This window comes from Cervus elaphus, chromosome X (assembly GCF_910594005.1).
Source record: "Cervus elaphus chromosome X, mCerEla1.1, whole genome shotgun sequence".
Lineage (NCBI taxonomy): Eukaryota > Metazoa > Chordata > Mammalia > Artiodactyla > Cervidae > Cervus > Cervus elaphus.
Window position 1 is genome coordinate 46,631,723 of NC_057848.1, and position 22,799 is coordinate 46,654,521.

At 41.1% G+C, this 22,799-nt stretch overlaps 1 protein-coding gene across 6 annotated transcripts in view; it reads left to right on the forward strand.

The window, feature by feature from the left end:
• The window catches only part of GRIA3 (glutamate ionotropic receptor AMPA type subunit 3), a 292,905-nt gene that overhangs the window by 225,327 nt on the left and 44,779 nt on the right, over nt 1-22,799 (forward strand). For all 6 annotated transcript variants that reach the window (XR_006340168.1, XM_043897856.1, XM_043897857.1 and 3 more), the window contains one exon: nt 4,766-4,964. Coding sequence is in view for 5 of the 6 variants with exons in the window: in XM_043897856.1 (XP_043753791.1) it covers nt 4,766-4,964 (199 nt within the window). In the remaining variant the exon portion in view is untranslated. The remainder of the gene's footprint in view (nt 1-4,765; nt 4,965-22,799) is intronic.

Here is a 22,799-nt window from a genome sequence, read left to right on the forward strand (position 1 = left end):
ACCTTTCCTTTACTGATGTAAGAGCAGGGTCTTCATCCTACTGTAAATTCACTTCAAAGCAGTAGTGGAGTGATAATAAGTTAATTGTAATAGCAGGATTTTTTATTACAACTATTTCATGTCTTTTCTGCCTGAAAGCCCTAGTTTTCAGTTTGGGGGAGATGGTTAGTTATTCCCATCAGAGAAGACTAGAAGAGCAGAAGATTGATTCTGCACATTTAAAAAAAAAATCTGTCATAGACACAGCATTGAGTGGAGTGTAGGAATGACGCATACTTTGGAAGAAAGAAGGAAGCAAAGGAATGATGAAGAGTTTGTGCAAAGGAGAAGCAGTTTGCAGTTCCAGCTCTTCATCTTGTGGAGCTAGTAAAGTGCAGAATTCAAAATTTACTTACAGGATGAAGGTTACAGCACATTGCTCACTTTTATTATCATTTTAGAGGCCATAAAATACATTTTATTATTAACTCAGAAACTCTAGTTTCTTCTGATTACAGATAACAGGAGCATTGTGTATTATTTTGCAGTGTTTTTATGTCTGTTTTTCTCTTGTTGCTAATTTCCTTTCATTAACTTCATGCCTCCTCTTACATTCCTTCAAAAGGTATGATATGTTCCTTTAACACATTTATATAAATACTAAATGTGCAGCATTTTACAGTCATTTCATTATGCTAACCTCCAAATCTGTCTTGTGCAACAAAACTACTTGAAATGAATGTTAAGCATTTCGAAGCTGCATTAATGGAAGGAAAGATACTGAGAAATGACAGGTCTTTCTAACTCAACTATAAAGTCTTGTCTTGTTTTAATGGATCCTTTTTAAAATGTGATAGGACTGACCCATCAGTCACTTTTTATATAGCCTCCATGTGAAATGTGGGTTTAAATGGCTATAGTTTCACTAATGAGAAAAGAGAAATGTGAAGATTTTTATAGAGCTTCTTCCCAGTTAGTTCCGCTGCACACATTCTCTGTAAAAGAATTTAGGCATCACTGTCACACAAGGGAAGAAAGTGGTAGAAATTCCAAGACTCTTGTCAAAGCTACTACTGTCTTAAGGGGAGAATGAGGAGTGCATTCAATGCTGATTCCCAGGAAGCTCCTTTTTCCATCTATGCTGATGCTTGTGGATACTATTTTACCATTTCTATGTGGATATTCACCAAAAGTCTCTATGATCATAGGTCTATTGCAGTATTAACTACATAACTGCTGAAATCAATAACCATGTAGACAAGAGGTCACAAAAAAGACCAGTTTGCTTTTTAAGTTTATTTTCGGTCATGTCAACAATTTCAGCTGAGTCATATGGATCAACCACATGATTATCTGAGTCAGCTATTAAGGTGGCCAAAATAACCAGGTTATGATGTGCAGGCTTGATTTTAGATCACACAGATACAGTCACAGTCCATTAGCTGCAATAGCATGACACAAATGTAATTTCCATAAATTACTGTGTTGTTTGCCACATTTCAAATAGATAATACATAAACTACCATTAGTATTCACGGCAGCAGAATAGACCCCTTTTCATACCAAACCATGATTCTGGAAATACTCCAAAATCGGTTTTCCCCATGATCTCCATAAAACCCTATCATCCCAAATAAGGATGGCATTCACAGCTCCATTCCAAATGAACAACAGATAATAAACAATAATTACCCAAACATGTTTGGTTTTCCTGCAACGGTATTTCTCAGAGTTGTATAGAAGGAAAATTGCTCCTTCTATAATCTACCCACCATTCTGGATTTTCTTATATAAAATATTAATATTTTATACTATAAAAATATTGGCATGTCTTTCCTATTGTGTACATCTAGATGATTTATTTACTATTTCTCATCTCTTTGCCTCAGTTATTTATATGTAGAATGCCTCCATTTTCTTATCTGTAAAATATGACTTAAGCACAGGGATGGAGGATTAAAAGAGTTGACACATGTGAACAATTAAAACACAGTCTGACACATAGGAAGTGCTCTTTAAGTGTTATTATTTTTTTATTACTACAAATGCCACTTTGAACATTCATCTTTTATATAGAAAAATTATTTCCAGAGTCAGATCAGCCCAGAATAAATGAAATATATATGTCAACAATGAAGAAAGACTATGAAAGGTACAAATTCATAATTGAAATATTCCATATACTTTTAGCATTTGGAAGTGTGACATTCTTTCTGACTCATCCAGATGTTTTTACCTCTTCTGATTAAAAGGGAGATGTTCCCAGGTGAAATACTGAGTGAGTATAACTATTAGTTAGAAAAAATCTGTTGCAAAGCAGATTTGCACAGCCAAAAAACTAAAAGTGATGACACTCAGAAATAAATATGGGTTGTTTGAAGCATCCAGGGACCAACAGAAATTACAGGCTTTAAAAAAACCAAGTCTTTTTTTTTACAGTTAATCAATAAAGAATACTATTTATCAAAACATGTGCCAAAATGATTTGATCAGAGTGTAAAATCTAAAACAACTGGATTTTCCAGAGGCTCAAAAAAGGTTATCTTGGGACAGAGGAATTTAACTTTGCTTCCAAGTGGTAGAATGCGTGTACAGACAGAGAAGAGCTTGACTTGCCAGCTTTCAGCCCAGAGCTGCCCTCTTCCCACAGAGCCTGGAGAGGTGCCAGGCTCCTACGCCTATTCTTGACTCTATGACAGAGCGGGTTCTTTTCCTGTGAGCTTTTCTGGGCATGAGAGAACACAGCCTAACCAGGATGGAGCTATGCCACAGAGCAGAACTATCCTCAGAATAATGTGGCAATGTTTTATGAAACCTAGCGACCACATTTCATTTCTGCACACAGAGCCAGCCTTCAGCAGCATTGCAAAGGAGGTGACATTTCCTCAGGACAAGCCTGTATCCATCTTTAAGCATTCGGGGTTCTTACACTGCCCCCTAACTTCCTGCAGAGCCTATCCCCAGGTACTCTCATGATGTAGGACCATGGCTCTAATCCTGGCTGCACCCAAGGAGCTTTATGAACATGCTGCTGCTGGGGCTTCCCTGGTGGCTCAGTGGTAAAGACTCCACCTGACGACACAGGAGACGCGGGTTCAATCCCTGGTCCAGGAAGATCCCACATGTCATGGAGCACCTAAGCCCATGCACCACAACTACAGAACCTGTCCTCTACAGCCAGGGAGCTGCAATGACTGAGTCTGTGTGCTGCAACTACTGAAGCCCACGCGCCCTAGAGCCCCTGCTCCACGAGAGAAGCCACCACCATGAGAAATCCACGCACCGCAACTAGAGAGTAGCCCCCACATGCCGCAACTAGAGAAATGCCCGAGCGGCAAGGAAGACACAGCACAGCCAAAAATAAATAAATAAAAACTTTTTAAATGTTGCTGCTTAGGCCCAACCCCCAGAGATTCTGATTTCATTGATCTGGGGTGAAGTCTAGGCATTTTTTATTTTTTATTTTTGGTCATTGTGTTTTGTTTTGATCTCGAGCTCCCCTGATGACATTGATATGCAGGCAGAGTTGAGAATCACTGATGGAGAAGAACAGTATTTCTCAATTTGACCAGCAGACCACCGCCATCACCAGTGATGCTTAAGAAGTCCAGATTTTTGAGCACTCAGATATTCGGAATCTGCATTTTTACAAACACCCCAAGTAATGCCCGTGCATAGTTACATTCAAGAACAAGACGTTCCCTGATTAAAACTTACACATCATCTGTCCCATTCTCCACTAACTAGATATACTAATCCAGAATGATAGTAAAGTGTGACATTTTGACCAAGCCTCCTGAAGAAAGCTCGGAAGATAATTCCAATAGTAAGAATGTCTAGAGCAGAGCAGTGAGGATGGTTTTATCTGTTTTGGTTATTTTGGAGAGGAAGGGTACAGACAAACGTTTTAGTGCCTCTCAAATCCTATTACACAATCAGTTTCCAACTTCACTTGAGGCCTGTCCTATGTGCTTAGTCTCAGTTTTTAAAAGGGAAGAGTTTCAATCCCTGGATCAAAACTCCTGAGCCCCATTAGCCATTTATATGAAGACAACAATAAATATTATCTCATGGCCCCTTGCCTTGTGATTAACCAACTTCACTAGAATGGCAATGTCTGTAGTAAATGTGTTAAACTCACAGTGAATAGTGCTCATTTACTAGCATCTACTCATTTCTCCTCAAATACATAAAGGTTTTTGACTCTGTGTCTCCCATGACATCACCTTACACCAGTGTTTTTCAACCTTGACTGCACATTGTAATCACCTGGAGAGATCTTTAAAAATACATATGTCTGGGTTGCAACTCTCAGATTCTGATTTCTTTGTTGGCTGGGTCTGAGCATGAGAGGTTTAAGATCCCGGGTGATTCTAATGTACAGGCAAGGCTGGGAACTATTTGCCTTAAAGGAAACAGAACAGTCTTCCCCAGGTGCACCCAGCAAGGCTCACAGAAAGAGAATCGGGTAAGTACAATGATTACATCTAAGCAGAAGCTGGCACAAAGAAGGTATTTATTCCTGTGATTAAATAAAGAAGCCTGTTTTGAAACCCTTAGCGGCCTGAAGAGCATTATGCATGTACCATCATCCCATGCCATCATGCCATGCGGTGTTGTTGTCAACGTGTCATTCTGTTTGATGTGTTCATACCCTGACATCATTGACTTCTCGATTTCATCAGCTCCACTGAAACCTTTCCTCTTTCCAAAAATAAAGATAAGGATTTCATAAACTGAAATCTGGCCCCTCTGGGTCCGGACGGGCCTTTGTTTTGTTTTGTAGATCACTCTCCGGGCGCATTGTTGGAGGGGTTTGGTGGTTCTTCACCCTGATCATAATTTCTTCCTATACTGCCAATCTCGCTGCTTTCTTGACTGTGGAGAGGATGGTTTCTCCCATAGAGAGTGCTGAAGACTTAGCTAAGCAGACTGAAATTGCGTATGGGACCCTGGACTCCGGCTCAACAAAAGAGTTTTTCAGAGTAAGTGCTTTTCAGTTAATTGGGCCTGCTGGTTTTTATTTTACCACCTGCTCACAAAGGCAGATTCATGGTGTTTTAAAGGAGGGTTGGGAAAGGGTGGAAATATTATCAAGGCAGAGCATCTTAAAGACAGAACTACATGCTTGATGACCTAATTCATTGTCCTTTAGATCCAAGACTCGTGTGTGACCTCACAAGTGGCATAGCAAGAGCACTGAGTTTGAACTCACAGGTTGGAATCCCAACCCTGCCACCAAGTGACTATTTATCCTTGGGCAGGTCATTTAACTTCTGTCAGCCTTGGTCCCCTTACTTGAACACTGAAGGCACTGAACTAAATATCTGTTCTCCTTTTTAGCTTTTACAAAAGCAGTGATTTTATGTCTCTGCAGTTCACTGAAGTTAGGTGATTGACTAAGAATCTGAGGAATCATGGACTATAAAATGACATTCTATTTTATACATTGGTTTTCTATTGAAATGTATTACAGTTGTTTCAAGCATTCCTGTACATGCAGATAATTCAATTTTCAAGGAAACTGATAATTGTTTTAATTTCTTGAGTAGATTTATTGACCCCTTTCTGACCCAACATGAGCCAATCTTAGTAGGGGAAGCAAGTTGTTCACTAGCAAAAGTTAGTAAGGCATCAGCACTGTGGAGGAGAAAGAAGAAAGGAGATAGAACATTATAGAAGGGTAATACAATGGACAAACGACTTTTACATAAAACATCAAGATCTTTGTTCTGTAGCAACTTGTCTTTTAAAAAGGCTATCAAAGGAATGTTTAAGAACTCATGCATTTATTCAGTTGCCCCAACCAGAGAAACATGGTGGCTTCACTGAGAAAAAACTGTTTTCATTCCCTGAAGCAGAAAGAGTTAGTTCTGATACCCTTTCAAGAATTCTCTTGGAAGGGATTGTAGGTGGAAAAGCAGAGGGGCACTTGATTAAAAGAAAAGAACTTTTATTGGCTTAGGATATCCCTCTCTCACCTCTACCACTTTTTATTGAGCAGCTCATAATCCCTAACCAGGGTGAGAGACTCGGTACTATTGGGGTTGGCCAAAAAGTTTATTTGGGTTTTTCCACATGATAGTACAGAAGAACCTGAACAAACTTTTTGGCTAATCCAATAGCAGCATCAAAATGATGTGAAGATCTTCTTGGACTAACCTGGCCTTGACCCTCACCTCGATGGCTGTTCCAGAAGCTTATCTGGGAATAATCCCCTGCCCTCATGAAATCACTCACACATTTCAGCGCAGGAAGCAAGGGATTTCCATCTGCTGAATAGTCAGCACACAATCAGCTCCATGGAAATTTGGTTTGGTGTCCAGCTTTAGCAGAGCCTATGTTCACCATCCCAACAGGCATCAAATTGTTACAAGAAGTAATTGACCACTTAAGCTATCAAGACACCAGACTTGGACCCTCCAATCAGGGATCCTTGTTCTGGGAAGTATTTTTCCTTCAAGGAGGATTAGAAATTAGGAAGGTGTGCTTTAAATGGTATTCACTAGGTGGCATCAATTCCCATTAAGTTTTCAAAGGCCATTCATCCATATTGCAGGCAAAGGAGGTTCAGTTCAGTTCAGTTCAGTTCAGTCACTCAGTCGTGTCTGACTCTTTGCGACCCCATGAACCACAGCACGCCAGGCCTCCCTGTCCATCACCAACTCCCGGAGTTTACCCAAACTCATGTCCATCGAGTCAGTGATGCCATCCAACCACCTCATCCTCTGTCGTCCCCTTCTCCTCCTGCCCTCAATCTTTCCCAGCATCAGGTCTTTTCAAATGAATCAGCTCTTCGCATCAGGTGGCCAAAGTATTGGAGTTTCAGCTTCAACATCAGTCCTTCCAGTGAGCACCCAGGACTGATCTCCTTTAGGATGGACTGGTTGGATCTCCTTGCAGTCCAAGGGACTCTCAAGAGTCTTCTCCAACACCATAGTTGAAAAGCATCAATTCTTTGGTGCTCAGCTTTCTTTATAGTCCAACTCTCACATCCATACATGACCACTGGAAAAACCATAGCCTTAACCAGACAGACCTTTGTTGGCAAAGTAATGTCTCTGCTTTTTAATATGCTGTCTAGGTTGGTCATAACTTTCCTTCCAAGGAGTAAGCGTCTTTTAATGGCTGCAATCACTATCTGCAGTGATTTTGGAGCCCCCAAAAATAAAATCAGCCACTGTTTCCACTGTTCCCCCATCTATTTGCCACGAAGTGATGGGACCAGATGCCATGATCTTAGTTTTCTGAATGTTGAGCTTTAAGCCAACTTTTTCACTCTCCTCTTTCACTTTCATCAAGAGGCTCTTTAGTTCTTCTTCACTTTCTGGGAAGATTTATTAGCACAAGGACTTGAAAGAGTGACCAAACAGTCATTGCCCCCATGCCCAGACCCCACCCCAACACGTGTCTTTCTCAAATACTAGGAAAGCATCTACTAATCCATGTAACGATAGTTTCATTAAAGAACGTCTTATTACTAGTGTCAATTTGAATTCAACATTCAATTCTGAGCAAAGCTATTGCCACATTCTAATTGGTTTGCAGTTTCTAATGTTCACCAATTCCTAGTGACCTTTACAGCCAATAAGCAATTCGTATGAAAATGGAACTGTTTTGAAAATCTGATTAGAAAAGGTGCTGGATATTTCTAGGTATAAAGAAGTGCAAATCATTTTCTAATTTCTGCTAGCCACTTTTCTTTTTCCTCCATTGGTTACTAGTGACAGCAGTAAGGACTCTGTGGGGAAGTTCTTTAGGACAGCTCACAAAAGTTGATCTAAGAATAGAATGAGCAGTATAGGACAAGCCAACTCTTAGCCTGATTGTACTGAAAATGTTATGTAAACCCAACAAAGGGAATGCTTGGTATTCACATAATACTGAGAGGCCCAACCAATTGGTCTCCAAGCCATTTGTCCTCTCAATATCCTCTACTCAGGACTTCCCCAGTGATCCAAGGGTTAAGACTCTGCCTTCCAATGCCAGGAGTGTGGGTTCCATCCCAGGTAGGAGAGCTAAGGTCCCACATGCCATGGGATGTTGCCAAATTTTTTTTTTAAATTAATATCCTTTACTCTTCCCCTCCCTGAACCCCATAAATCAGAGAAAGTAACCAGCAGGAACACATCATCTCTTACTTGGGGACTTCACTGCCACAGCATGTCACTTTCCCCTCAATCCTCCATGATCTCAAGGCAATTTTAAGAACAGCAACTCCTCTACAAAAAAAAAAATTGAGGACCACTGATGGCATGCCTTCTCAACATTACAGGCTAAAACAAGACCACATGCAACATTTACAAACATAACATGAGCTCATTTCTACCCATTCTCTCTCCATATTAAAACCACACAGCCTGCGGCCAGCCCTCTAGTCCTTCCACTAAGAGAAAAATAAAAGAAAATTCCTTTCTAATCGCCCTGAGGACATTTTTACTTGTCCTGAGTGAGGTTGCCATTAAAATGATAATATCTTTAAGTGATTCTTTTGTTTCTCTCATTTTCTGAACTATCCTTCGCTGTTATCTTACAGTCACAGAAAGTCACTGGCCCAGAGAGGAAGGCAGGGAGGGACTGAGCCAAATGCATGCAGCTGGAAGAGACATCTGAAATACTACCATCAGCCCTCATGACTTGAAAACTGATTTCCTTAGACAGCAGCTCCAAAACTAAATGTCCCAATTGGAGTTAGAAGCACCCATGCTAAAAAAAAAAAAAAAAAAAAAAAGTCAACAGCTTCATTGCCATTGCCCAAAGAAATGCCACTATGATTTGGAAAACTGCACAAAAATGATCATTCTCCACCAAGTTTTGAAATTTTAACCTGATACAGAGTCATGTTAAAAAGTAGCACTGGGAGGAAAAACAATTCCAAAATTCTCTCTGCCTTCAGATCCCTAGAAATATTAGAAGACAACTACAAATGCTTGATTTCTTTTCCAGAATACTGGAGTGGGTAGCCTTTCCCTTCTCCAGGGGATCTTCCAAACCCAGGGATCAAACCCAGGTCTCCCACATTGCAGGCAGATTCTTTACCAGCTGAGCCATAAGGGAAGCCTTCTTTTCCAGATTCTTGGCCATATTCCCACTAAAGATAGTTCAGGGGATAGGAGGATAACATTTAAAACAAAATGTTAATGCTAATTTAAACCCCTTTAAAAAATAAATATGAATGGAGAGGAGTGGGGAGAGACATGACTTGCTCCAGTGCCCTAGAAAGTGAAAAGTGAAAGTGAAGTCGCTCAGTCACTTGTGTCCGACTCTTGCAACTGCATGGACTGTAGCCTACCAGGCTTCTCCATCCATGGGATTTTCCAGGCAAGAATACTGGAGTGGGTTGCCATTTCCTTCTCCAAGAGATCTTCCTTACCCAGGGGTTGAACCTGGGTCTCCCGCATTGTAGGCAGATGCTTTACTGTCTGAGCCATCAGGAAAGTCCTCCAGTGCCCCAGGCAGGACAGAAAAATTGAAATGTATCTGCAGACTCCCCACCCCCGCCCCGGGAACTGCCCTGTCTTCTGAGTGGCCAACATTGTAAACCCCATGAAGCACAGTTGAATTACTCATGAAGAATATTTTGTCTCAACACAAGACTCTGCTGCTGTTGTCATCAGTAACTTTTCTTTTAATGCCCTCTCAACTTGATTTGGGAAGTAGTCCCTCCGAGGATTTAGATTCTGCTTACACATCCTGAATCTCTCTCTCTCTCTCACACACACACATTTTCAGAGTCCAGATTTCAACATTTGCTGGTTATTTATTATAAGGCTTTTGAACTTTATGAGGAAAGAAGAACAATCTCTTCACAAATGTCCCTGTGTTAAGTATTGGATTGGCCAAAAAGTTCGTTCAGGCTTTGGCCACTCCAGTACGTTGACATCTGGACATGATTAAGAGAACTAACCTTTAATCTTCAAGTTTTACTACAACAGACTTCCCTCATCCCTTAGCCCATCCCCTTGCCTTAGGAAACACATCAAAATGTAGAAATTCTTTTGTAACAAGATGTTCTCACAAGTACCATGATAAATTTGAGATCTTGACACTGTACCCAGACAACAGCAACCACATTTAATTAGTTTGAAGACATATATGATGGGACCTAGTGTTTGATGATATGGTGAAACGACACTCTAGGGAGCACATGATAACAACAATAGGAGATGAGTTGACACCAAGGAATGGTAGGTCAGACACATTTATTGTATATATTCCTTGACAATTTAAAAAAAGAAATTGTTTTGTAATTTTGACATGGCCATTTTCATACCACCTTATCCGCCCCCCCCCCCCCCAAATATTCTTTTCCTATGTCAGATAATACATTACACAGCCAGACTCATAGACCTTATAGGTTAACACTAGAGGCAGAGCAGCAGGTACAAAGTGAGGCTGCTGAACTGAGGCCTGGCCAAATGGCACTCTGAAAAAGGGAATGATACATTCAGACAGCTGCACACCAATATCTGTCTCCAAGATAAAGGAGGAAATGTGGCAAGACAGGCCAGTAATAATGCTCTCGATTCTATTACTTGTTCATCACTCTTTCAATAACCTCTTGGGCAACTACCATATACCAAGCTCAAAGCTAAGCACTGAAGAGCCATCTCCATGAATGAAATTAAATTTCTGCCTTTTGCAAAATCACATGAAAATACTTAAGACAGGTTTTTTTTTTTTTTCACCATTCTTGGAGGTTATTTGGGGAAACAGATTGACTTAAAACATAGGTATCTCAGAGAACTAGATGATCATCCCTCCAGGGCAGTCAGTGGTGTTTATTTCGACAGATTGACTTCCTAGCACATGCCAATCTCTGGATATCCTTTGTGGTGAATAAGAGTAGGGTTCATGATTCTCTATAACTCCAGCAGGAAGGGCATCAAAGTAATGAATAAAACAGAAATGGCCTCTACCCCCTGAGAGCTCACAATCTGGTGGGCTGACAATTTTCAACACATGTGTGTACTCAGTCATTTCACTCATGTCCAACTCTTTGCAACCCCATGGACTACAACCTGCCAGGCTCCTCTGTCTATGGGATTCTCCAGGCAAGAATACTGGAGTGGGTTGCCATGCCCTCCTCCAGGGGATCTTCCCGCCCAGGGATCAACCCCGCATCTCTTTTGTCTCCTGCATTGGCAGGCAGGTTCTTTACCACTAGGGCCACCTGAGAAGCCCCTTTCAACACATATTCATATATCTCACCACACTTTCTTCACATGACAATCCTGCCAGGCAAACAGAACATGTGTTATTCCACTTTCTTCAGGGAGGAAGCATTGAGGCAAGATGACACTGACTTGAAAGCTGCTCAGCTCGGTGGGGACAAGCTAGAATTCTGAGTCTAGACAGGATCCTCTTTCCATTCCATCTCAGTGCCTTTCTGGTACGAGTGTTCATAGAAACATGGGGTACTGTGCATGAACCAAGCCTATAGGGTAGAGCATGTTAAGGCATCTCTAGCATCTCCTGGTTGATCTTTGTTTTTATTCCCTCTGATGGATCAATTAGAAAAGGAAGCCTATACACACTTTTAAATTACATTTTGCCATGCCCCCCAAATCTCAAAAGGATCCAACATAAGAAGGCAAAGAACAGGAAAACATCCATAAAACTAGAGCAAATGCCACAAATGCAGTAGACTGCTATTATTCAAGGCTTGTTATAGCTTCTGATATGACAAGGGTTATGTCATGATGTAGATAGAACTGGAAAGAATAAGAAGATGAAAATGATTTCTAGTTCCACATCCACTGATGACTTTCTTGTTTTTCTTTGGGTAAGGGTCATTTGGTCTCAGTTTCCTCATCTATCAAGGGAAATATTCCCTGCTCTACCTTCTGTATGGGGTTAGTTAGAAGGTAATATCAGAAAAAGCTCTTTAATGATATGAAGGGTTCTACAAATCCCAGGAGACTTAAAGGACCCACCAGTAGAGCAGCTGAAGTATAGAAACTGTCCAAATAAGGCTCTGAGGAAACAAGAGAGAAGGGTATTTCTCAAAAAGAAAAGAATCTCTGCTTGCTCAGTGGAAGAGAGTTGGGGGGTGGTGGCATTTCCAGCTTTGGGAGGAGAAAGAAAACTCATTTATATCCTTCCCCCATCCTCCTGATCCCATGCCTACCCCTGTTATAAAATATGACCTCATCTCTTAGTCCATCTAGCCATTCCTTTGTGGTCTGCAGATTCAACAACTTCACCGTGCACAGCTTAAAGCTGCCCTTGAAGACCACCTAGAAACTTCAGGTGCTTCCAAGGTGGCATGCAGGCCATCTGTCCAAAGTGACCAACCATATGGATTTCATTAGCCTGTCTCCATTAGTCCTCCCAGGTAACCTACTTGCTTATGAGAGCATGTCACAGCTCAGGAAGCCTTAGGGGGTTAAAAGTCTTTGTTATCTTTGAGGCTGCCAACTCTCTCAGATCACACCAGGATAATTAACATCACACAGGACTCACAGATCTTTGTGAGAATTCTGAAACTCTCTTCCCTAGAGGAACTCACCACAGGACCTCTCTCTTTTCTTGTCTAACAAAATCAAAACACCTAATAGCCTTCCAGTTAGAGGATGGGGACCCATCTGTTCAATTAGACTTTCCTTGAATTCACCTGGCAAGCCTGCACAGGTTGATTATTTACAATTCCTTTCTATCACCATAAGAAGCCTAAATAGTTGATCAACCATTATTGACCAACAACAATCAACTAAAATTTCAACTAACTGAAACTCAACTCACAAAATCATGCAATTAACCAGAATGCTTGGTAGCACTCCACTTTGGAAAGGAAGAGGAAACTCACACAAATAAAACCTTGATGTGAATTTTCCTTTCAAAAAGGCTACAAGGTGAGGCCCTGTGGTCAAGTTCATTCCAATCTTCAACATCTTCCACTTTTTTAACCAGTGAGTAAAGATATAGAGTGTCTACTGTATCAAGTTAGGTACCAGGGATACAGTAGGGGAAACATGACAGAATTTGCCTGCCAACACAGGAGACACAGGAGACGTGGGTTTGATCCCTGGGTCTGAAAGATCCCCTACAGGAGGAAATGGCAATCCATTCCAGTATTCTTGCCTGGGAAATTCCATGGACATAGGAGGCTGGTGGGCCACACAGTTCATGGGGTCACAAAGAGTAAGACATGACTGAGCATGCATGCATGCACATTTTGTTGGAAGGAAAGAAACAGTAAACATATAAACAAACAGGTGCATAAAATAATTTCAGGCCCCAATAAGCGCTCTGTGTATTATAATAGAGAATGACTTAGAGAGGACTGTTTCAACTGGGAGCTTGGGATGGAAGGGGTTCGAGGAAAGCCTCCTTAAGGAGGTAACATCTAATTAAAGACCTGAATAATAAGAGTTATCCATGTGAAAATATGATGGAAGAGTATTCCAAACAGCAGGAATAAGAAGTGCAAAGGTCCTGGGGCAGGAACAATCCTGGCATGTTTAAGGGACAGGAAGACGACCTTGGTAACTAAAGACTGGCTTTATGTGCTAGAGTTATAGCAATGGAGAGTATGTAAAGTGGTCAGGTTTAGGATATATTTTGGGGAGAGAGTCTCAGAATTTGCTGATGCATTGGATAACTTTTATGAGCAAGGTGGAAGAGCTCAGATTTTTGACCTTCCTTTTCAGTGGTCACTAATGACATCTACAAGTCCTACATTCATCAAATGATCCAAGGATACTTGTAGTAACTACAAACTATAGCAACAAAGGGCTTCCCAGGTGGCACTAGCAGTGAGGAACCCACCTGTCAATACAGGAGACTTAAGAGATGCAAGTTCGATTCCTGGGTCAGGAAAATCCCCTGGAGAAGGAAATGGCAACACACTCCAGGATTCTTGCCTAGAGAATCCCATGGACAGAGGAGCCTGGCAGGCTATAGTCCATAGGACTGCAAAGAGTTGTACACGACTGAAGTGACTTAGCACACATAGCAACAAAGCAAACTGTAGTAACAAGGGCTGAGAAGGTACACTTACGCTAGGCCCAGTTAGGAAATTTTTCCAAGTGGGAAAATAAGTCTCAAGGTTAATCATCAAAAAATTTTTAGAAGTCCAGAAGCCCCTAATGATTCATGCCTTGACTGTGTCTTATTCGGTCTTCTTAGAAGATGGTTTTATGGTAGAGGTATATTTTCACAGACAACTAACTCCATTTTGCAGAAAAACATTTCTTTACATTCCTGTTTCTGCTACCTCACTTTTGCCACCTGGCAGAAAAAAATACATGCAGATAAGTTCAGGCAAACAGTGATTTCCCAGTCATTTCAGGATTTTTTTTCTCTGCCCTGGGAAAAAATCCAAGTTCCAGGGAGTTTACATGGTGTCATGGCATCAGGGCAGCCATCTAACCCCAGAGCATCAGCATCACTTCCAGCATCCACCCAGCTTGGATGTCAAGTAATCCTTCTCCTCCACACAGACATTTGCTGCAGCATCCCTTCAACCAGGCCACCAGACCTCTCCTCTGCAGACCTGCATAACCCTGCACCTATTGCTGGGCTGTCTCCTTTTTTTCTCTTTCTCTCTCTCTCCTCTTGCACAGTTGTAGGGCTACTGGAAGAGTTTCTTTCTCTCCTTCCACCTGTCTGGGACAGCTCCTTCCTCCTCCAGGCCTCATGTAGCCATTGCTGTTCTATGACAGCAGCACCAAGCTAGTGATGGGCTGTTCTCTTCAATTTATCACCCCCATGCTACACCCTAGGAACTGAGACCCCATTACTTCTGCCCTGGGAGTGCCATCCTCTCTCCTCCTTTTGGACAGCTGGGGTGAAGTGGGGAGCAGGGCACAGAGACCCTTCTCTGATGCACAGCCCAGTCTGACTTCTCTTGTACTCCTCTGGGCCTCAGCTCTTATCTGGCCTCCAAGGGAGTTAGTCTGGCTCATTATTGATCTGTTTTCCAATTTACTGAGTATGACATAAACTTCATATTTCCCTTTTGGTCTTAGAAATTGGAAACTCAAAAACCTCTCTTTTTTATCAGAAAGTTTGGTTCTTACTAATTGAAAACTTGGCCTTCAAGGTAGTGTTGGCTCTGCCTTTCAAGACAATTTAATGAAGATACAATTCACCCATTTAAAATGTACAGTTCAATGAATTTTGGTATATTACATTATTGTTTAAAAATTAGAATAAAATATATATAACATAAAATTTGCTGTTTTAGCCATGTTTAAGTATGCAATTCAGTGGTATTACATTTACAATGTTGTATAACCATCACCACTATTTCTGAAACATTTTCATCACCTCAAACAGAAACTCTATAACCATTAATCAAGAACTTCCCATTCCCCCACTCTCCCATCCCCTAGTAACCACTGTTCTACTTCCCATTTATATGAATCTGTATGCTGCTGCTGCTGCTAAGTCACTTCAGTCTTGTCCGACTCTGTGCGACCCCATAGGCGGCAGCCCACCAGGCTCCACCACCCCTGGGATTCTCCAGGCAAGAACACTGGAGTGGGTTGCCATTTCCTTCTCCAATGCATGAAAGTGAAAAGTGAAAGTGAAGTCACTCAGTTGTGTCCGACTCTTCCCGACCCCATGGACTACAGCCTACCAGGCTCCTCCATCCATGGGATTTTCCAGGCAAGAGTACTGGAGTGGGTTGCCATTGCCTTCTCCATATGAATCTGTATGGAATCATATAATATTTTTCTTTTTTTGTGTGACTTACTTTGCTTAGCACACTGTCTGCATGGTTCACCCATCCACATTATAGCATATGTCAGACCTTCATTCCTTTTTAAGATGAATTTATCTATTGTCTATCTATAGCACATCTTGCTTATCCATTCATCTTTTAACAGACACTTGGGTGGTTCACACCTCTTGGCAATTGTAAATAATGCTGCAATGAACACTGATGTACAAACATCTGTTCAAATCCTTGTTTTCAATTCCTTTTGCTATACACCTAGGAATGGAATTTCTGGATCATATGCCAGTTCTATCTTTTCTGCTGTAGCTTTTTGAAAGTCTATTTTGAAACAAAAGATGAGGGCATTTTCTGTTCTGCTTTCTTCCTAATCTTCTCTTAAGCCATTGATGCCTCCATCCCACTAGGAAGATCTGGTACCTGGTATTGGGGGCAGAACTTTAGTTAACATCACAGAGTATTATCTTGATACACAACTTGAAGTTGAAAGGGAATTGAAGTTGAAGGGAAGATATACTATGTACATAAGTGTTGAAAAAGACCTAAATTCCTGTTGATTCCACACACCACACATATATACAGAGGGTCCTGGATATTTTAGCTAGTGATTTCATCTTGTAGCAACATCTTAGGGAAGCATCCTTCCTCTTTCTGTGTTTGGGCTACAACTCTGATGCCCCAACAAGATGGCACTAGAATGCAGGTGATGAATGGTAGAATGAAACCCATTGCCCTCCTGTTATCAATGGTTTAGAACGTTACCTGTCTGAAGGAAGGGATTTGGATGGAGATCATCTGTGGCATTTCTTTCCAGTTGTTCTGATTGTAGGTATTTGTCTATATGCTATCTTGATCTTCTATCTGTACACTCCGTGGTGCCCTAAATGAAGAAGCTCCTGAAAGTACTCAGCTGCTATGCCTAGAGGAACCTGCATTCTGGAACTTATTCTTACTTCCCAGTGGTATCAAAATTCTTATGTGGGCACAGCCTGATTTAGTTCACTCTCAATTTTATTTCCCTTGACCCTGTAGACTAGATTACAGACTATTTCTTGTATCATTCAGTAGCACTAATTTTCAGATTCACTGTGTGATGAACTCTGTCCCAGACAGTCTGGGAAAGAATAGGAGGTACCATTCAGAACCCTGAGTTCAGTATAAAGACAATAAAGGGGTCGGGTGACTTAATCGGGAGAGGTCTCTGGAAAAGGGGGCATCTTGAAAATATTTGGAGAGAAAAGAGAATTCAAAATGAGTGCAAAGGGTATCTATTTGTGACCAAAACAACAAGAAGACAGGCCATAACTTTACGTCAAGTTAGACTGTGGCCTCTATTGACTGAAGAACTGTTAGTTCTGTCTAGCATTCACACTAAGATTTGTTTGCTCAAAATAGTGTATGTAGATGTGTTTGGGGTGGGGAGGAGTTTAGGGTGAAAAAAGTTTCCAAGAAAAAAGTATCATAGTAGAAACAATAGTATCATAGTGGATATCCGTGCTCTGAGCTCTGTCTTATTTCTAGTTTTGTAATTCACATCTTGCACGTGAAGATGAGATTCATAAGTCCAAAGAATACCTTGCTTTCTCCAGAGAATATTTTGCTCCTTTTGCATGAATTTGAGGAACCAGTCTTGAAAATCAAACTCCATCTATGCTTTGGCAAATAATACCAAATTGAAATGAAAGAAAGGGCAGCCATCTAACCCCAGATCATCATGAAAGAGCCCTTCATATTTAAAAACAACCCCACTATACTAGACATTATTTCACCTAAAATAAACAGCCCCTTTCCTGATGTGATATTAATAGAGTAATCATGAATAAAAACATATTAAAGCCCTTTTACATAGAATTCTAAAGTTTGATTTCAAAATATTTGTATCTTGCCACTTTCCTGCAGCCTCTCTCTCTCTCTCACACACACACACACACACACAGACACACACACACACACACATGTGCAGGAGCACACATGCACACACCCCACAACTTGGGTAATTGTGATTAGCAAATAATTAAAGTTTATTATATATAAAAGCACCAGGAAGTAAACTGCTACACTGACCATATCCTGAAGAACGCTTTTCCTTTATTTTCTTGGCCTGGGGTTTCAGCCAGTTGTACAAATAAGAAGGCTGAGAATAGCATGGTCAGTGATTAAGGAGAAATAGAAATTAGTTCAAGGAGGCTTAGATACATGTGTACAATATGGATCCAGAGAAAGGTGTTAAAGGTAAGGGACACCTTCAGATCTTCAGAGCTGACATCAGAGGACAATCATGGCTTCTCATAGTTCTCTACCGGTCTTGTCTTAAAACATTTCTATCTGGAATTGCCCAGAGAGCTGACCTACAGGGACTGGTCTGCAATTTTTTTACTAGATTGTTTCCCACGTCACAAGAATTGAGACTATTTAGCCTGAAGAAAATATGCAGAAGTAGAATATATTAGGATTCTCTTCAACTATTTGAAGGGTAGATATTTTGAAGATGAGTTGTACTGCTTCTGTGGGGCGCTAAGGGACAGAACCAAAATCAGAGTGTGGATATTACAGGGACAGAGATTTTAGCTCACTGTAAAAAGAACATTCTAATAAAGGAATCCAAAAATAGATTGTCTGCATAGATAGTGAGCTATTCCTCTTTGAAGGGCTATCGGCCAGGAGTAGGCTAATGGCCACTTGTCAGAGATGGTGAATAGAGGACCCAATAATCTGATGAATGACTACACTAGACCAGTGGTTTCTACCAAAGGATTTCTGCTTTGATGATTTGGATTTGCTTTTTTTTTTTCTCTACTAATCCTATGTGAAAGATTCAGGGAAGAGGCTGGAGTCTGGGCCTGTGGGACAGACAGAAATCTGAGCAGAAGTTTCTTGAGAGTGGTCAGAGCTGCTGGCTGAATTGTAACCTCCTCCTCTTAGTGTTCCTGTCAGAGTGGAAGAGAAAGGAAAAACTTAACTCATTAACAGAGGCCAATGGGAGATGACCATTTTAGGGCCTGGGATCTGAGGTTGGGCTGGCGCTGAGAGTGAGGTGCCCCAAGTGCAGAGAAGCTCAAGCAATGGTATCAGACTGGAGATTAGGTCAAGAAAAGTCCATGAAAACTAAAAGTGAGAGGAAAATGAGACTGCAAGGGAATGATACCCAGAAGCCTAGAAATGGTTACAGCTTTGACCTAATTTTTTTTCCCTCTGATTCATATGATACCCTTCCTTTTCCATTGCTCATTTACTGGATGGAGCCTGGGTGGCCAGGAATGTTGTATTAATGTCTTTATGGACAAACCCCATGATTCAAATGTCCTATCCTAGAGGACTGGAGGTGGCCAGATCAAAGTATGGGTTATCAGTGGAGATTTTCAATCAGGATGACCTAGGTTACAGTTAAGAAGGATGCCTCAAGGGAAAAAGAATGGGACAGAAGTTGTAGACTAGGAGCTGGAAACTCCTACCCTGTAAAGAGGAGCTCTCTCCTAATTTCTTCTAACCACCCTCACCTCCCTTTTTCTTTTCTTCTTTCACCTACTAGGTCTTGGGCGTCAGGGCTGCTATATTAATGCAGAGAACCTCTTAGCTCAAATGTCTCAATTTAGGTGAGCATCCCTAGGTGTTAGTCAACATGGAAAAACAAACACAGTAGAACCTGGAAAGAAGTAGGGGCACAAGAAATTTCATAAGGAAAAAGAAAACAAGAGGACAAAAGGCAGGGATTGCTCGGGAGCTTGAAATCTCCTGTCAACGTGACAGAGGCTGTCCTACCAGCCCTTCCCCTAACTTTTGCACATTTAACCAGCAGGGTCTCAGGTAGCCAGGACTGCAGTTGCAGTGTTTTTCCAGGAATCCCAACCTTCAAAATTCCCCAGTCTAGAGGACAGTGGGTGAACAAACAGAAGGGCTGGGCTTCGCATGGGGAAGTTCAGATATTAAAGCATGGTTGGCATTTACAGTAGCCAAGACATAGAAGCAACCTAAATGTCCATCAACAGAGGAATGTGTAAAGAAGATGTGGTACATATATACAAAGGAATATTACTCAGCCATTAAAAAGAATGAAATTATGCCATTTGCAGCAACATGGATGGACCTAGAGATTATCATACTAAGTGAAGTAAGTCAGAAAGACAAATATCACATGATTATCAGTTATATGTGGAATGTAAAAAAAAGATACAAATGAACTTATTTACAAAACAGAAACAGACTCACAGACATGGAAAAGAAACTAACGGTTACCAAAGAGGGAAAGGGAGGAGGGATAAATTAAGGGTTTGGGATTAGCAGATACACACTACCATATATAAAATAGAGAAACAACAAGGACCTACTGTATAGTACAGGCAGCTACACTCCTTACTTGTAAATATATATTATCTTGTATATTGGACACAACTAAAGTGACTTAGTATGCATGCACATACACATGTATATGTGAAAGTGAAAATGTTAGTTGCTCAGTCATGTCCAACTCTGCAATTCTGTGGACTGCAGCCCGCCAGGTTCCTCTGTCCATGGGATTTCCCTGACAAGAATACTGGAGTGGGTTGCCATTCCCTTCTCCAGGGGATCTTCCTGACCCAGGGATTGAAACCAGGTCTCCTGTGTGTGTGTATGTGTGTGTGTGTGTATGTGTGTGTGTGTGTGTATGATTCAGATATGTAAATCTGAATCATGGTGCTATATACCTGAAAATAACACACTGTAAATCAATTGTACTTCATATATATATATAGTTGAAAGATATGGACAAGAGAAATGTCCTTTAAAGTGAGAAGGGCTGGGAAGACCCAGAGGGATGGGATGGAGAGGGAGGGGGGATCGGGATGGGGAACACATGTAAATCCATGGCTGATTCATGTCAATGTATGGCAAAAACCACTACAATATTGTAAAGTAATTAGCCTCCAACGAATAAAAATAAATGGAAAAAATTTAAAAATTTTTTTAAATTTTAAAAAATAAAGTGAGAAGGGGCAGAATGAGAAACTGCAACAAGAAATTTGAGCTCTTGACCATTAGCCAAAGCTCTCTCCTATTATCACATTCCTCCTCACCTCCCTCCCTTTTGGTCCTTTTCCATGCCTTTTATTATGAGGCAGCACTATTGTGTTACTGCTTTGTGGGTGCTTCAGGGAACCTCATGCCTCAAAGCTCCCAACGTTGAGGACCTTAGCTGGGTAGACCTGAACCCAGTCACCAAGAAGGGCTTAAAATGAGGACCATACATGCTATCAGGAAGAGGAATGTATTTTAAAGCTGCTTCAGAGGGAAAAGCCAAACCATGAGTTGGGAACTTCCTGCCCTTCAACAGGGAGCACTTCTCTTATGTACGCCTCCCTTTTCCTTATCCCGTTCTCTTTCCCCATTTTACCTGCTGGTACTGGGCATTGGGCAGCCAGTGCAATTGCACTGTTTCTTACAGAGACATTAGGGAGACCAGGGTTCAACCTTCCACACGTAGGAGAGTCATTGAGGGGCTAGCCCCAAGTATCCGTATGGCAGGGTGACACCTCCTGTGAGTAACTGGAGGTGATTGGTGAGGGGACTATCTACCAAGGAGGGTTGATGAGAGCTTATCTTTCTAGAAAAGAATGGGTACAGTAAGTTTTTAGAACCAGACTGAAGTGCTGGCTCTTTGGCCTTAAAGAAAGAAGTGAGATGGCTGTGATCTTTTCTCCCACTTCCTTTATGAATTCTACAGTGCCACTGCCATTTTTATATGCTCTGGCTATTAGGTAAACGGAGTGTGGTGCACCAGGCTGGTAGTAGGACCATTCTGATTCCCAAGCAGGAGAGAAATCCTTTCTAGCCCAGAAGCCAAATTGCCCAGCCTTCCTGCCCACCATCGGCTAGGGGGGCAGTCAATCAATTTTCTAATCAGTGCAAGCTGTGTGCATTGATACGACTCATACAGGGTTAAGCTTCTGTGGACAACTGAAGAGTTTTCCAACCACAAATTATTTGCAGTGCTAACAAATATTTGGGTTTTTCTGTAAGATCTTATGGAAAAACCTGAACAAGCTTTTTTGGTCAACCCAATACTTAAGAGGAACCATTCCTTCTTTCTAACTTCCTTTGGGGTGCCATCATCTCCCAAACAGAAGTATGGGTCTTGATTAGTCTAGGAAAGAGAACTGTAGCCTCCTTGCTTGCTGAAGACTAAATTTTCTCTCTTTTATCGAGACCAGATAAGTTTTGGTAAGGCTAGTGTATGATCTTTTCCATTCTGTTCCACTAGGACCCTTGCTGTTGCCATGGATACGTCTTCCAGTGGCACTTACGAGATGCAGCACATTATGCATTATTTCAGGACCTCCCACCTTGAATCACTTTGTACTGGCTTTTTTGTCTTTCCAGGCAGTTATTGGGCTTGCCCTTCCACCAGTACAGAGATTAACAAGGACTAGTTAATACCATTTGTTATCTTTAAGGCTTCTCTTTTATTCCAAAATGTTTGGCTTCACAACACAGTTGGACCCTACCCTTAAGTAATCCATATACCAGAAAATTCACAACTGGTAAAAGCAATAAATAGTAATTACTCACATCAGAAACATATTCTTCCCTGGAAAACAGAGATCCCCCTAGTGCATTTTGTTGTTTACAGATCATTAACTGCTTGTCAGAGAAACCTAAGAGGAGGGCTTTCAGAAATAAACATAAAGCAGCCCATGCATTGGTAGAGAAATAAAATTTGATTTTCAGAAATGAATCTAATTCATGGCACAGCTTTTTCTAGGAATTTATCTGTTACATGATGGAACGCATGCTTTTAGGTAGGCAAAGCAACACAAACCAGGGAAAGGAAAGTTCATAGGTGTTGGAAAACTTACTTATTGAGATTTAGTCAATCTATATAGGAATGGTTATAGCATTCCAGAAGTCTGGTACTTAATCTTTGAGTCTCCCTTACCTATATCAGTCATTTTTCAATACTGTGAGTCCATGTCTTCCTAACACTGTACTATATATTCAGCATGTCCCATGTCGCCAAAACAGAAATGATGAGAAACTTTAAAAGTTCTGCATTCCCTGATTTTGTATTTAAATTTGTAATCTTAATGTTGCATTAATGGCCTACTTTGCATATCGGTTTGATTGTACCATCTTAAAGATTCATTGAAACCTGGGGAGGACA